The following is a 15833-nucleotide window of genomic DNA, read 5'->3' on the forward strand; positions in this document are numbered from 1 at the left end:
AAGAAATATAAAGAAGGAAAATGAAAAGGAGAACAAAAAATAAGAAAAGCAATAAAATAATTAACACAATAAAATACAATACAAAATTACAATAATTATTTTTTTCAAAAAATGAAGATAAAAAACAATAAATAATTATAAAGATAAAAAAAAAAAAATCAAACTATCTTTTTGGAGTGTGGGTAGGTCACAAACGAATTTCACCATGTGTAGTGGCTTCCGCAGTTGGTTCTGCGGTCAGAGCCCAAGTATGAATTTGAAGTGTGTGTGTCTTCCTTCAGAGCCATTCCACGATAGGGGACCATGTCTAAAGAGTGTGTAAGTTTAAAGTGCCATTGGTGAGGCAGTGTCTGAACCTTGATAATGACAGCTGGGGTGACAGTCAAGTGCAGTAGTAAAGGTGTGATTATAGAAAGAGAGAGCCTGTTTAGGGCAATAAAGAGGTGATGGGGAGAGGAGTGAGATCAGGGAGGAGGAGAATGTGGTTGGATCAATGGTGTTCAGATTATGTCTGGTGAGAGTAACTTTAGAGGATGGAGATGGTGAGAGGGGTGGGGAGATGCTAAAAGAGAGGAGATGGTGATCAGAGAGAGGGTAAGGTGAATTTTTGAGGTTGAAGGCACTGTACAGAAGTGGGAAAAGACCAGGACAAGGGAGTGGCCACTGAGGTGGGAGGGAGAGGAGATCCATTGAGAGAGGCTGAGGGAGGAAGAGAGGCAGAGATGTTTGGAAGCAGTAGGGTCTGAGAGATTGTCTATAGGAATATTAAAGTCCCCCAAGTTGAGTGAGGTAAGGCCAGAGGAGAGAAAGTGAGGGAGCCAGGTGGTGATGTGATCAAGGAATTGAGAGATGGGACCTGGAAAGTACATTGGGGGGAAAGAAGTATTCCAACACCACTACCTTATCAGCACCCAGGTCTGGTTGTGTGAGAAAATAACAGTCCCCTGAAAAAGAGAGAAGCGACAGAGGTGGTGTCCTCAAGGAACAGCCAGGTTTCAGTGATGGTAAGCAGGATGAAGGAGCTGAAGAGATCATGGACAGAGTGCAATCTGTTAGATTGACGTGGCATTCCAGAGATCATTGGATAGAGGAAGAGAGGTGTCACGGTTCAATGCAGGAATGCAGCTAAAGAGCCACGAATATGGTGAAAACACACAATGTTTATTTGCTGAAGAGTACAAACCAGAAGGTGTAATAATTAGCTTGCAGGAAAATGCAGAAGTAAATACCAGGTTCACGGATGATGCAGGTAAGCAGGAGGTATGGAGAGATTCCAAGCAGCAAATAACCCAGAAGCACAGCAGAAAAGAAGCAACAACAGAATGTAACAACAATAACCAGCAATGTATGCTGGGAGTGACAGGTATACATAGGGAAACACCCAGGTTCAAGGGATAATTAGTGCAGCAAGATTAACTCCTAAGGACAAGAAGCAGACACAATAGCAGCACCTCGGGTGATCAGAGGTACTGCTGCTAACACATAAAATGAAACGCAAATACTGCACAGTTCAAAACCAACAGCGGCTGCAGAAGGCAAGCAGCATTCAAAAGGGAGATGTTGCAATGAGGCAGATCGTGACAAAAGGGAAGAGGAGAGATGGGGAGCAGTTAGACTGCAAGGGTGGGCATGATTTTGAGAAAAACATGACGGGGAGAGTGGAATAATTTGGACTGAAGGTCACTTGCTGGTACTGGCGCTGCTAAGCTAGGAGGCACGAAATCTAACATGCTCTGGTCTTCACCAGGGACCTCTGCAAGGGAGTTTGGGGTTTGCTCCAAGAGACATGCAGGACGCGGCCCTCCAAGTTAGCCACCAGCAAAATAATAAGTGAACAGACGTAGTCGTGCAAGCTGAGGTCAAACCATGTGGGCAAGCAAGGTACCAAGGGAGCAGGCAAAGTAGAGTTAGGAAACCAGGGGCCAAAACCAGAAGGTCAATGGGAAATCAAAGAACAGGGTCAGGAGAAGCTGGGTCAATACACAGGAGGTCAAGCAGGATGCTGGAAAATGAGCAGAAAAGCTGGAGCATTGTTACGATTCATTTCCTAGTACACTGGAAAGGCTATCCTAATGGTGCCAGAGCCATCCTTAAATAGAGAAAAAGGGTCCCTGATTGATGGACAGTGGAATCTGTGGTCAGGAAACAGCTGATCGCCGACAGGAGAGACAAACGGCGTCCATTGCCTAACAACAAGGACGCGAAAGGCTGCGCATGCGCCCCCATTTCTGGCCCAACAGTAAGGGGAAAGAGGCGTTCTGTTGCTTAGCAACTGGACGTGCAGACCGAGGAGGAAGGCAACCGTCCCTGGCTGCTTTGGAGCGTGCGGGGACTGCACTTGACAGAGAGGACCCATTGGCGGTCAGGGAGGGGAACAGCAGTTAGGAGAGGAGTTAAGATGGGGCTGATTTGCGGGTGAACGAATGGGAGAGGGAGATGGAGAGGCTGGAGAAAGAACGAGTAGTAAGACGAATAGATTTCATGGAAAGGGGAAGGGATAGGCATTAATAGGAGGAAACAGAGAGAAGAGCAGCAAGGGGGGCATTAAAGAGAGTGGTTGAGGAATGGATTTGAGGAGAGAGGGAAAGATGAGGGAGGGGGTAGCATGTTAGTGCAGGGGCAGAAGAGAGGGATAGAGAGGACCAAGGGAAGGGAGAGGGAGGGGGGTAGAACATAGGATGGTTGGCCTTTTCTGTGCTGCTTTTATTATGCTCACTCTACATCTTTTCCTGATTTTCTGCAGAATTAGGCAAAGAATGCTTATTATATGCACTTATAGGTGCTGATAAAGGAGCCTAGGGATTGCCCTCTTACAATTACCCTCTTACAACTAGCACCACATTGGTGCAGACTTGAAGCTCACAGTCAGTGTGGGGTTGGTTTGGCCAAGAGACACCAGTAAAGACAGTGAAAACCCCATACAATGTGGTGAAGGTAGGTGGTAAAGTAAGCCCATCCTGTCACAGGATTTTTTCCAAAGCCTCTGAAGAACCTTGAAATGCACTTGGTAGGCAATTAGGCACATTTGCGTGTATAAAATATGTATTGCATTGCAGATTTTTTGAGTGATAAATGACTATTGTTGTCACTGTATTCCTTATATTTCTGACATCACAGTGTGAACATTGTATTTCTAACCATCTAAGACTGTACATATTTTTTTTATAAGATTGCATTTCACACCATCTAGATTTTTACCTGTTATCTATTTTTTGGTAACCTATATTGTACTTTCCTACATAATTTACAATTTGAATTTCAGTCAAAAGATAATTTATAATGTAGCTATTATATATTATCACATATTTACTGGGGCAATTGCCAAGATTATTTCTGATATATTTGGCTCTAATAATGCTAGTGGCAGGGGACATTGTAAAACTGTCTGAGTTCAAATCAAGAAGAAGAGGCTAGAGAACTGTGAGAACATGTCTTTACTGCATGGTATGTACTGAGAACTGAAGATGGCTGACAGGTATTTCCTGTCAGCCAGCACTTCCTGAATAGCAAGTGGATGACAGTGATGTCACTTCCGCCAACAACACACAGCATACATCTACAGACATCTGATCTGGAGCCTCTCTCCACTCCACCAAAGCTCTCCACATTTTAGGCCTACATATTGCATTAATGCTGTTCTCAATGCAATCCAAGGGGTTATCCAAGGGGTTATGCTTGGAAACATGATATCATTTTGCCATCATGTTTCTCGCATTCTATCCTGCAATGAATACAGAAACCTTCTGTATTATTTTTGAATGATATCTGTTGGTGTTTGGGGAGGCTAGAAACAAGTTCATAAGTGTACAATTACACTTTCCCAGCTGTCCCCATTAAAGCTCAATAGACCAGATTTGAGCGTACTGTTCCGCAGGGACGGTAGTTTGTGTCTCAGTTGAGTTTCGAAGGTTGAGTTTGTAACTCAAGGGCAGTTCACCATGCCACTGGTGGACAGTAATTCAAGGATGTTTTAGGGGAGGAGGTTGGGGGAGGCCTAAGGCTTCAGAAGCAAAAGAGGCCTAGTCCCATACATTTTGACATGAACAGGACCCTATTGTGTTACAGTTACACCCCCTCTCGGAGGAGGTGTGGCCATGTCCAGATTTAGGAATTTTAAATGTTGGCAGGTATGCAATAAGCAACTGAAAACATAGCTGTTCAAAACTTAAATGACTTCCTGAACGTGTAGCGTGATACTACAGATATCTATGCATACAAGAAATTAGTGATTATATAACAGGTAAATTTTGCATTTAGATAGAAACAACTTGGCATTGTAGTTGTGTTTGTTACAGTTTGTGTAAACAGATGTGTCAATGTAAGAAACGGCACTCTGCAAGCAGCTACCCCAGCAACAGTGCTGGTCTTCCACCAAGCATCTGTTTGTCTTCTGTGCTAAGGAATGTCACGTAGGTTTGTATGAACAATGGAGGTATTTAGGAACAAGCTGAAGATAGTAGGCAGTGTGAATGAGTGGAACATGGAAATCTCCTTTTATAGATTTATTTTTTACTAACGTGTTGCTTGCCTAATTTGTGAACTTTCACCCATGTTTGTTATAGTAATTTTTCAAGAAAATATTCCCAAGAGTTTTCATCAGCCAGAGATATTGGTGCTCATTTAGAAGCTGGAGCATTTTGTAATCCAATGTACATAGGAAGAGACGCAAACATAAAAAGCGTGCTTATGTGCATGTATTGAGTCGGCTGTATCTCAAGATCCGTCCAGCTCAAAAACACATTCTTAGATCGCATAAGTTAATCATATAGCACTCTCAGGCTAACATAGTGTTTCTTCATGTGTAGCAAGTGTCAGTGTCTGATAACTCAAAATGTTAGGCTACATGCCTAAGAACCCCAGCCTGTCAGCAAGACTTCATCTGACCCATGTGACTTTCTTACCTGCTCTAAAACCTTAACTCCTATTTGATATTCAGGCTTCCAACACATTCAACACTGCCTTGTGACTACCCCAAACAGTTTACAAATCCCTGACAGGAGCAGGGAGTGTTCCTAGAGGGGAAACATCTGACTGTTAATGATTTCAATCACTTTTCCACTTGCCATAATAAGCAGAGTTTTCCAGTCTCCTTCTAGCTGAACCCACCCACCTGCCACATACTGATCTGCAGAACTTCAGCTTTAAAGGTTGGATCAGCTAAGTGTCAAACATTGCAGATTTCTTCTGTATATGTATTTCAATCTATAGGTGCTTAATACTTTCTTTTCTGCTAGGAGAGTGGGAACATATTAATGCTGTGATATATGCAAGTGACTTCTGATCTGATATCTAGCACATAGTAAAGAGGGGTCATTAGATAAGAGCAGGCAGGTTATCTACACAGATAGAGAGCTGAGCATTCTCTAAAACAAACAATTATTAATGTATATTTCAAAAAGGAATTTTCAAATCTTTATTGTTTTGATGTTTTAATATCACTTCTTCAAATCAGATGTTAAAACAAATTTGCACAGTTCCTTAATGCCCAAAATATATGTAACACTCTTAAAGGCCCTTGAATGTAAAAGGCTGGGTGACTGTAAAAAGGTAATTAGTGTCTCACCTTTAAGACTTGATAGTGCCTTCACCTGAACCTGAATTACTTCTCTGGGCTGTGTTTCTGGAATTTGAACACCGGTGGCCGATTCAGCAGAACCACTGCCCCATACTAGACCTGGTCCCCATCCATAGGATGCTAAAACACTATAATAATGCAAATAAAGCCTCTTTGGTGTGAGATTTATTTAATATAGGCTAGATAAACTAATAAAATATTAGCAAAGACAGACAATTATACATGCACGATGTGTATATATATTAAAGATTAAATATACAATACAGTTATCCGTTTAATGTTATCATTCTTTCTGGATCCTATTATTTTGGAAAAATAACATGAATATTTCCCTTATTGTTACTAACTATTAACACTCCACTTGAAAGAAATATTAGGGTACTAAATTCACTTAATGTTCCGGTAATTGTAAACGCTACTTCAATACTTAATATCCAATAACACTGTCACTAAACTGACAATCAAATATGACTATGCGCTCTCAATTTGTCAGATTTTCAGCTGTCATTAACTGAAGATCGTGTGAATGCTGTATAATTTTGTTAGCTTGCAAGAAGATTTACTCTGTAACACAGTCCTTTCAATAATAAGGTCAACTTGTGTGATCTTGAGTTACATATATATAAATATATATATACATGTTGTAGTGTTTAATTGAATACTGGCAACATAACTAAGTAGATACATAGCTCCTCATCCTCTTGATGTGACATCATCCACTTCATATCACTATGATGTTAGCTTCAGGGTAAACTGATTTTATCACTGTACTTACTATACTTCTGTCAGTATAGATTGTAACTGCTGTTCACAAATATATATATCATTATACACAGTACAAAGCTTCTTTCTCCTCACTGAAACTGCTCATATTCCATTCATTCCTCTCACATAAACTGAGAACTAACAATAACTGAGCTCCTCATACTCAATAACTGTCCTGGCTCGTGCCATCTCCTTCCTCTTCTTCTCCCCCAAAGCATGCTGTGAATTGTAGTTCTGCGGCACCTGCGCTGTCACAGCACTGCCGCCGGCTTATATATAACTTTAGATTCTGTTAACATACTTCCCAAAAGGAGGCTCAGTCCCTCCTTTAGACTCCAGTACATATGGATAACTTCCTCCATAGACTCCCAAAAGTGTAAGTTTTGCGCCTAAATGCATAGTGGAGTGCCCACTGTAAGGTATGACTTATTTAATTCATTGTGGTGTTGTGTATAGTAAGCTATGGCTTTTTTATGTGTTGTTCTAGTTTGTATCCAACAGTCTGGCAATGTGAATGCACATGCCTCCGAATGCATGAAAAGAGCGATTTTCCAGAACCTACTTTAAAACAATAGGTGATTGTCAATATATTTCTTACTGGTAAAATGCTTTATAACTAAAATAAATACTTTTATTATAAGTGTTTACCTATTCAGCCAAGTGAAATGTTGAGAGGTATAACTTAACGGACTTGCCTTTACCAGCTATGCTGGGTGGCGATGCATACACCCACCCCCCTTCTGGAAATAAAATACTGCTTTTCTCTGATCCGGTCAAGTCTCTCTAACTTGAGAACAAAGCCACTGAAGAAAGAAATAGGTAATTTCATTGTTTACTGCTAGTGACAATGTGAATGTTTCCTGGAAAATAAATGGTTAATATCATAAACATTAATTGCAGGACAACATTATGTTAACCTTAGTCATAATGTTTAGTGACAGACAGTCTCCTGTCTGTGAAGGGGTTAATGTACTAGGAATCCCCTTTACATGATAAGCCTGAGTGTTCTGTGCTCCCCTCTGCTGGTGCATTCCTCAGCCTGTGCTTGCATGCAAGAAGATCAGTCACCTCCCTTATAACTATTTTAATCATTTCAGAAGGAGAAGAGGGAGAGGTTGGGTCAGCAGCTAGCTTCTCCAATATACTCTATGTGGAGTTTTATCCAATGACAGGGATTCAGTGAACATAGTCTCTCCCCCTTTCTCAGATCCAACCCTGCCAGTACAGTTATGCAGAGCACTGCTATTCTGCATAGAAGCTCACACACACACACATACACACACGTCCCATGCTCGCTATTTCTGGCCAGCATCCCGGTAACCAGCATTATCAAAGTTTCTGGATCCCACACCGCTTGTTTTTCCTCTCTGTTCTCTTTCTAGTTTGAACACGTCTAAAAACTTCACCAATTTAATACAGCTGTCAAAATGGAGGATACAACTTTGCAGATAGTTGAGCAGCCCACCATTATCCCAGATACTCCTCCAGGGGAAACTTCAGACAACGAGCTCATCAAAGCAGACCAAATCAATGGGGTATTGGTGCTTAGCCTGCTGGATAAGATCATAGGAGCAGTGGACCAGATTCAGTTGACCCAATCCCAACTAGAGACAAGACAACAAGAGATGGAGAATGTAGTGGGCAGCATTCAAGGAGAACTGACCAAGCTGACCAAGTCCCATGCCACTACCAGTAATACGGCGAGTAAACTTTTAGAGAAAGTGAGGAAGGTGAGCGTCAATGTCAAGACAGTGAGACAAAACCTGGAGAGGCAGCAAACACAGATCAAAAAGTTGGAAACCAATGAGTCCGAGCTGCTGAGACGTAGGAACTTCAAAGTTATGATCTACCAGGTGAGAACCGTGCCCATTACATCTGTCCATATTGTCAGCTGTATGTCTATGACAGGTCATCCACATTCATTCTTCCACTGCTGCTGGAGTCTAATCTCCACTTTTACTAAATTAGCATCACCTAGTAAGAATTGCTTACCTGAGTCTTTAACCTAATTTAGTGGATCATTAAAGTCGATCTCACAAATGAGGACCCCAAATTAACAGTTAATTATTGCCCTTGCATCATTATCATATTTCACTTTATCTATAAAATAAAATAACTTATGAATATAATATCTTGTAATGACCATGACTGCTCATAATTGTTTTAGTGTCTCATTTTAATATATGTGAATATAATGTATTTAATTCATCAATATATACTGATCTATTGTGCAAATATTTTATTCATTATTTGCCCATGCTTTCTTTACTTTACATTGATAGAAGTTTGATGAATTAATCTTTTAACCAATGTCATACTTGTTCAGCTATTACAGGGTTACAGGGTGTGATTGATGGGTGTGTGCCAGAAAAATTTCTTCTGGGGACCAGCTTAGTAAACAACATATCCGCCCAAGTCAGTTCTGATTTCTCACATTTATGGTAATGTTGTAAAACAGTGCTCTGTTTTAGAAGCCCCTGACAATTACAAGGGATGTGTAACAATGCACCTGCTGAATCTGATGGCAGTTGTTACATATCCGTGGTCTATGCTGGTCAGTGCAGCTGGTAGATAGTGGATGTCATGCAGTAGATGCAACTTGTCCCCAGGTTCCCTAGCATGCACATCATTACACATTAGCGGAATAGTAATCTCTAATATAAACTATTTGCTGGCCCAATTCTGACAGATCAAGTTAGCGACACTTGTATGTTTAGGTAGTGTATACCGCTGACGAATCCAAATAACAAGTTTAACTAGCTGGACACTTTCAATACAAAGTTTTAGGTGGAAATTCTACTCAGAAGCAAGATGTAATTTAGCCTGTATTTTACTGAAGACTGGTAAATATTTGAGGGTGATCAGTATTTTTCCCAGGAAAGGTGGCAAACTTAGGGCCTGATAACTTAGGGGAGTTTGCCCCATGTGAAGTGAGGTCCATTCTGCTTGGGGGCCCTTCCCTATGATAGAGAGCTGAAATGGACCTAAATACAGTACCACAAGTGTAAGGATCATTAATTCATGCATCATTTTGTTTCCATTTGGTCCTTTGGAGAATTTTTTTTTAGAAGCAGTCCATGTGTTCTATTAGATGGATCATATATATATAGAATTTATATTATATCTAGCACTTATATTATAGCTTGCAGAAAAATACTCTTTATCCAGTTAACGGGGAAGATGCTAAAATAGAAATAGCATTGTAGAAATATGCTATGTGAACCAGTCCTTAGATGTACTCTGCCTCTATATTTGCTCATAAGTATTTGTGTGTCCAAATGACTGAAGTTGTGTGTTTAAGCTCCAAGGTTTATATTATCTCTCAGCCATAGGAACACTAACTGAAGTGGGTTCTAACTTATCCCCTAATGTTTAGAGTGGTGTGACAAGTAACATGGATCTACTGACACTGAGGCAATTTTCAGAAGGGAATAGCTTAGTATCTATTTCTTTCAAAACTATTTAGATTCATACAGAAACTTATTTAATAACCTGGTACTGTGTGCACTGATGTGCTAAAGCCAACTAGATTATTCATTCTTATTTCCTAAACTGCATTAGAAAAATCAGTAATAATCTGATTGATTGCTTAGTGTTGCGGCATCTTTGTGCACAGAACACCATTCTACTACATAACCCCCTTAATTTTAATGGCACTTTCCATTTTTCATTGTTTGCTTTATCATGCTTGCTGATAGATATTTCCATGAACATATTTGGAGATGCTGCAACTATATATTTATTGTATACATAGATTTAATTTTGATTAATCTCACATTTCTTGTCATTCTATTGCATATTTTCTCCAGCATACAGGATAACTATATGTAACTGTAAGTCGGTCTTTGTATAAACAATATCTTTCCAGACAGAACCGGTCCCTTACATCTTGCCCCTCCGGCTTCAGAACAACAAATTTCTCTTTAAACTTTATAGCCCAAGGAATTCTACTGCATCATTGTCTCACTTCCTGCTGGTTAATTGCAATGTCTGTACTTTGTGTACAATATTTATGAATAGTCTCAGCTAAGGAAATCATTGCTATCTAGAAATACTCAGAAAAGGCAGTAATTTGTTATGTATTTTTTACCTCTAAGAAAAGAATGTTTGTAAGGAACCTTGCCAAAGAATGAGTGCACCCTTCCATTCTCATCTGACCTGAAGCTTAACGGGTTTTCCAAGGAATGGGGTGTGGACACAATCAGTGGAATGGGGTGTGCCACCCATCTGTAATAATTCTTAATATTGTACTTTGTGTAAAAGTATGTTCTTATGAAATAGGTTAATTTATGAGGTGTAGGTACAGAATAAAGTCTGGGTCTCTGGACACCCAATTAAAGAATTCATTCTTTGGCCCCAGTGTGCTTGCAAGTAAATGTGCAACAAACCGCTCCTTAAAGTGTACATGTTATCTACACACAGTGGCAGTGGAGGCAGCTATTTTGTGGGCCAAGCAAGTATTTCTAGCAGACCTCATTTACAAGACACACTCAATGTTTAGCTCAAGACGTACCCCTGCTCTCCACTCTCACACTAGTAGTGTACTAGAGTCGCACTGCGCAAAAGTGTAAATGTCACACCAAAGTACAACTTCCTACCACTTTAGAACCACCCCTTTCAATAAAAGTTTTTCATTTTTTTCTTAAAATACTGCTCAATTTAGCCTCATTTATAGCTTCAATTAACCATAAAGAGAGACTGAGATTGTCATTGCAGAGAGCACCTTTGTGTCTTTACCATTTGGAAAAGAAATGCACTTCTCTACTGAAGTGCGACTGGAAGGCTTAAGATGTGTCAAATTAAATATATAGGAGGAGATCACCATCAACTGAGAGCTGGCGCTTAAACCAAGTTCTTTTACAGAGCTGAAGCTGCAAAAACTATGCATACTAGTGTAACTATACTTTGCAAGGAACACCATTAATCCACCCAGCTCTCTCCACACTGCTCTACATCTCACAGTAGGGCATACTGCACAGTTGCCGACTTTTTATTGTTACCCTCTGGGAGATCCTGAAGGGTGGAAGGGAGTGGGGGGTGGCAAATCACGTCATTTTGGCCCCGCCCCACAACAAAATCAAAATTTTTCAAAAATTCATCATGAATTGTGTCATTTGGGCTCCCTCAGGGCAGGCTGTGAGAGAATTGCCTTCTCTACCCGGAATTTGAGAGTCTCCCGGATATTTTAGGAGAGTGGGCAAGTATGGTGTACTGGTGTAGAGGAACGATTATAACTGGGACATGTTGTATTGCACTGTGGTGGCTTTGCAATTACAAAGCATCCTCTACAGCAAACTGATCCCTGGTGCATGTGCCATGCTAGTGCACTGGAGAATCCACTTTTTCCTTTCACGCATTTCTTCTGAATATAGCGGCCAGTCATTTCTAACCTGGTGCATATAGAGCTGCACCTAGGCCCCCATGCAAATGTGACCACTGAAGCTATGCCACTATTCTGTGGTTGGAGTAATAAAACTTCAGACAGATGTGTGTTATAACAGTGAAATCATTGAAAGGAATACAGCACTCTCTTTTCTAGATAGATCACGCAACTTTACTCTTCCCTGCAGTCAACATCTCTGAGTGTTCATTAGTTAAAACCACCCACTCCACCTCTTCTTCATGCTGCCAGCCATGAGTCATAGAGATGGCATGTACTCCCTCAGCATGAGAATAAAGATAAACTTTTCATACCCAATGTTAAATATGGTATGTCAGGGCTTGGCAAATTTTTTAGAGTCTAAGAGGCATTCTAAAAATGTAAAAACAATTTTTAAAACATTTGTATATAGTATCTGTTAATAAATAGTGGATCATATACATAGCCCCAACCTTTTACACACAGTTCATTCCACTTACAGACATTTTACCTCCTTTAATCCACATAACCCTTTTCTATCCCCACCTCAGCCCCCTTCTTTGTCTCATCCTTGTAACCGCCCTTAAGTCTTAACCCATTCTCCCCTTTCATCAGCATCATCATTGATCACTAAATCCCCTTCTCCATCCCATTTGCCCCCCATTATTAGTCTCTCCTATAATCGCCTTATCAAAATGTTCCCTTCATCACTATAGTCACACTGCCCCCCTCATCATCATCATCATCATAATCTCCTCCACATTTACTCAGAGGGGAACTGATCATACATTAGTTCCACTCTGAGTACTTCCATGGCACCATGAAGACTGATCCTGCTTGATCAGAGAACAAGTTAATATTTGGAGCTACAGAATATTCGGACGATGAGCCCAACATTATGAGTTGTCAATTAGATGCTGGTTTTGGCTATCAGAGCAAAAAGCTCATCAGAGAACTCTCTTTTGCAGTGTCTATTGAGCCTTCTCCTCTGAGCGCAGCATAACACTTCAGCGCTCGGAGGAGAACAACAAATATTCTGAATCACAGGACTCCCCGGGAGTTAGGCGTCATGGCCCTATCTTTAGGCACAATGGTGAGCTGGCTCAATAGCACAATATATAAAGCAACATAAACAACAAAATGTAGTTGACATGTTTAATACATTGCAGTAAACACAGTCTGAGCCTACTTAAATACATGCACACACCTGCCACTTTAAAATATATATTCCTGGTTGGTGGCTAGTTGTAGATATATCTATTTGATATGGTTCCGTTTCATGGCCTTTCTGTGATTCTCCAGCTGTTGTCAAATTAACCGCACGACATACCCTGGCTAAATGAGCATATTAAGGCTATGTACAAAGTATTAATGCATTAGAATTATCTATTTCAAATACATTGTTGACACAATTTAAATGCATGTGAATGGATGTGAAACTAAATTGTACCAAATGAGACCAAATATATTTGTATTTTTACATGTGTTTAACTTGCTGCAGTTCATTTTTAATAATCGCTCTATTTCAGTGCGTTTGACATGTTTCAACACAGTATGCAATTTTTATCTTTAAAACCTATGTTATAAAACCAGTGGTTATGTAGCCTTGTAACTGTAGATCCACAGTTACGTAACGCATTATAGTGGTAGGTTACTATCACAAGTGTAGCTGAATGTTTCAGATTCAGGTTATCATCACTATCCATAAAAAGGGTTGCATTGTCCATATACAAGCAGAATTGTCAACGCCTTTGTGGCCAAATGGGTAGATCCTGCTAGGTATGTCTCATACTGAAAGCGGGATCCTATGCGTTCAATTAGTGAAGTCAGGTGATGACAACACATGCTGTTACATCACAGTCATTGTCCAACTGTGTCAATTCTCTGATCAATGTCATCTGAGAACTAATAGTAATTTGGGCTAACATCACTAGATTGGTCATTAGGCTGTGTGTATGGGCAGCTATAGCCTTAACCTAAATTGTCTCCACAGATAGTATACTAAGAAGGAAGCATTTCAGAGCCGAACACTAATTCTAACCGACAGGACATTTTCTAATGGAAATTAATAAACACATGACATAAATGAGATATATTTTAAAAAAAATGCATCTTGATGATAGTCTGTCTTTAAAGATAATATTATTTTTAAAAAAGGAAATGGGATTAGTTTATACATTTTGAGACAAGTACAGTTCTGTAAGTTTGTTATAAATGTTCTATTACTTCAAACATAGTTCACCTCTAGTTGATAATAGAGTACTGTTTTTGGAGTGTGCTCAGGCAGCAGATATTAAACAGACATTCTCCACTTTCAGATCACTTTGAGTTCAGTTATGGGTAAGAGTGCGCTAGTATTGGTTTAGTGACTGAACCATTGTTTTATTGTCTTCCATTTCATAACTATTGCCACACACTGCACCCTGTTCTTAGATATACATATAAATAATTCACATTGTAACAAATGAATAAATGAATTGGCTACACATTTCTACAATGACTGTTTTATGCCTGCATCTTCCATTGCCTCCCCTTGAATCACACCACATAAATGCCAGTCACCAATGGCTGCTTCAGTATTGGTGGCTGCTAGTGCCACACATTCTGCCCACCAACTAAAATTGTCATTCCGCTATCCTATGTATCAAATGATTCCTCTACGTGCAATGCTGTGCAGTATGTTATTGTTTTATAAATAAAGGCTAATAATACACAGGCACATAAATGGTTATTGCCAGGCGAACTAATTAAATGTAAGTACCTTTAAAACTTTTAATTGAATGTTACAATTTATTTAATAAATAACTGTTTTGATTATATTTATTTTTATGACATCACTAATGTATTGTACAGTATGCTGCAGCCTTCATCAGAGAGCTTTTAGTCAGTGGCTAAGCCTTTTCACGTACATGAATGTAAAGCATACATGCCAACTTTTGAGATCTCCCTTTTGGGAGGGGAGATCTCGCTGGCGATTTTCGGGAGCGTGGTCAAGCAGGATATGTCACTTGGGGCCGCAATGATGCATGTACCGCATTGATAAGTCCCGCCCTTACCAGCCAACTAACTGTATGGGCCAGGAACCGGGAGGTTGTTCTGCTGTCCTGGGAGTCTGGCATAAATTCGGGAGTCTCCCGGACATTCCGGGAGAGTAGGCAACTATGATGTAAATAGTGACACCTGCAGGCTGTAAAAATGTACAAGATGCCAAAACAGTAGACACCTCAGAACAAACCATTCAATATTTCAGAAAATGGGTACTTTACTCTACTAAAATATCCCAGAGGGGAGATCAAGTAACAAGTGGGAATGGGCGTGGCGGGGTGATCCGGTGTCCATGCAATGCAATGTCGCAATTTGCTTCTTTAAGCCACACTCCCATTGCGTAAATGGTGCAATTTGTGTCATAAGCCCCTACCTGAGGATTCGAGAGTGTGTCTATTCTTCCGGGAGTCTGGGAAGTCTCTCCAAAATTTGTGAGCTTCCTGGGCATTGCAGGAGATTAGGCAAGTATGAATACAACACATTGTGAAATAAAATTGGATTTTAATCATACAGTCTTTAGTTATCATAATAATCAGCAAATATACTGATGTGGTCATAGTGAGCTGTATATGTACATTATGTAAAATGGACTGTGTTACATCCTGGGTCCTGTTACCCTAAATGTTGTGACTAATTATGCCATTTAGTGCAGCTAGGTATTCTTCACCAGGCCCTCACTGCAGCTGGACATCAGGCCTAGTACCATAGGTTAGTAAATGGTCTCCATAGCAACCACCTTTTCTACCCTGCTAAACCTTTAGAACTGCTGGGATTAAACACACAGCTAGTCAGCATAGGGCTGGCAGTTGCTTAGTAACCTACCCCTGCATCCAGCAGCGATCAGTGCAGCACAGAGTGGAACTGCCACTATGAAATAAGATTTTCTAATTCAGTAGTACATCCTAAAGTATCTATATGTCATGCCAGCCTTATTTTCCCATAAATGGTTATAGGGCTCTTTAGCTGGTGGGAAACTCCCTTTTTTCCATTAAGCCAGAAAACATGTAAATTCCAATATATGTTTAGTTGAAGATATTAAGCGCCATACTTTTCTTGGATTTATTTATAAGGGATGGGAGCACATTGATA

General features: G+C 40.1%; 1 protein-coding gene across 1 annotated transcript in view; it reads left to right on the forward strand.

The window, feature by feature from the left end:
- The first annotated feature begins 7468 nt into the window (after positions 1-7468).
- The window catches only part of CAVIN1 (caveolae associated protein 1), a 38764-nt gene continuing 30399 nt past the window's right edge, over positions 7469-15833 (forward strand). The window contains exon 1 of the mRNA XM_075176908.1: positions 7469-8193. Coding sequence (XP_075033009.1) covers positions 7768-8193 — 426 coding nt within the window. The 5' untranslated portion in view covers positions 7469-7767. The remainder of the gene's footprint in view (positions 8194-15833) is intronic.

Source organism: Mixophyes fleayi, chromosome 6, assembly GCF_038048845.1.
Source record: "Mixophyes fleayi isolate aMixFle1 chromosome 6, aMixFle1.hap1, whole genome shotgun sequence".
NCBI classification, from domain to species: domain Eukaryota; kingdom Metazoa; phylum Chordata; class Amphibia; order Anura; family Limnodynastidae; genus Mixophyes; species Mixophyes fleayi.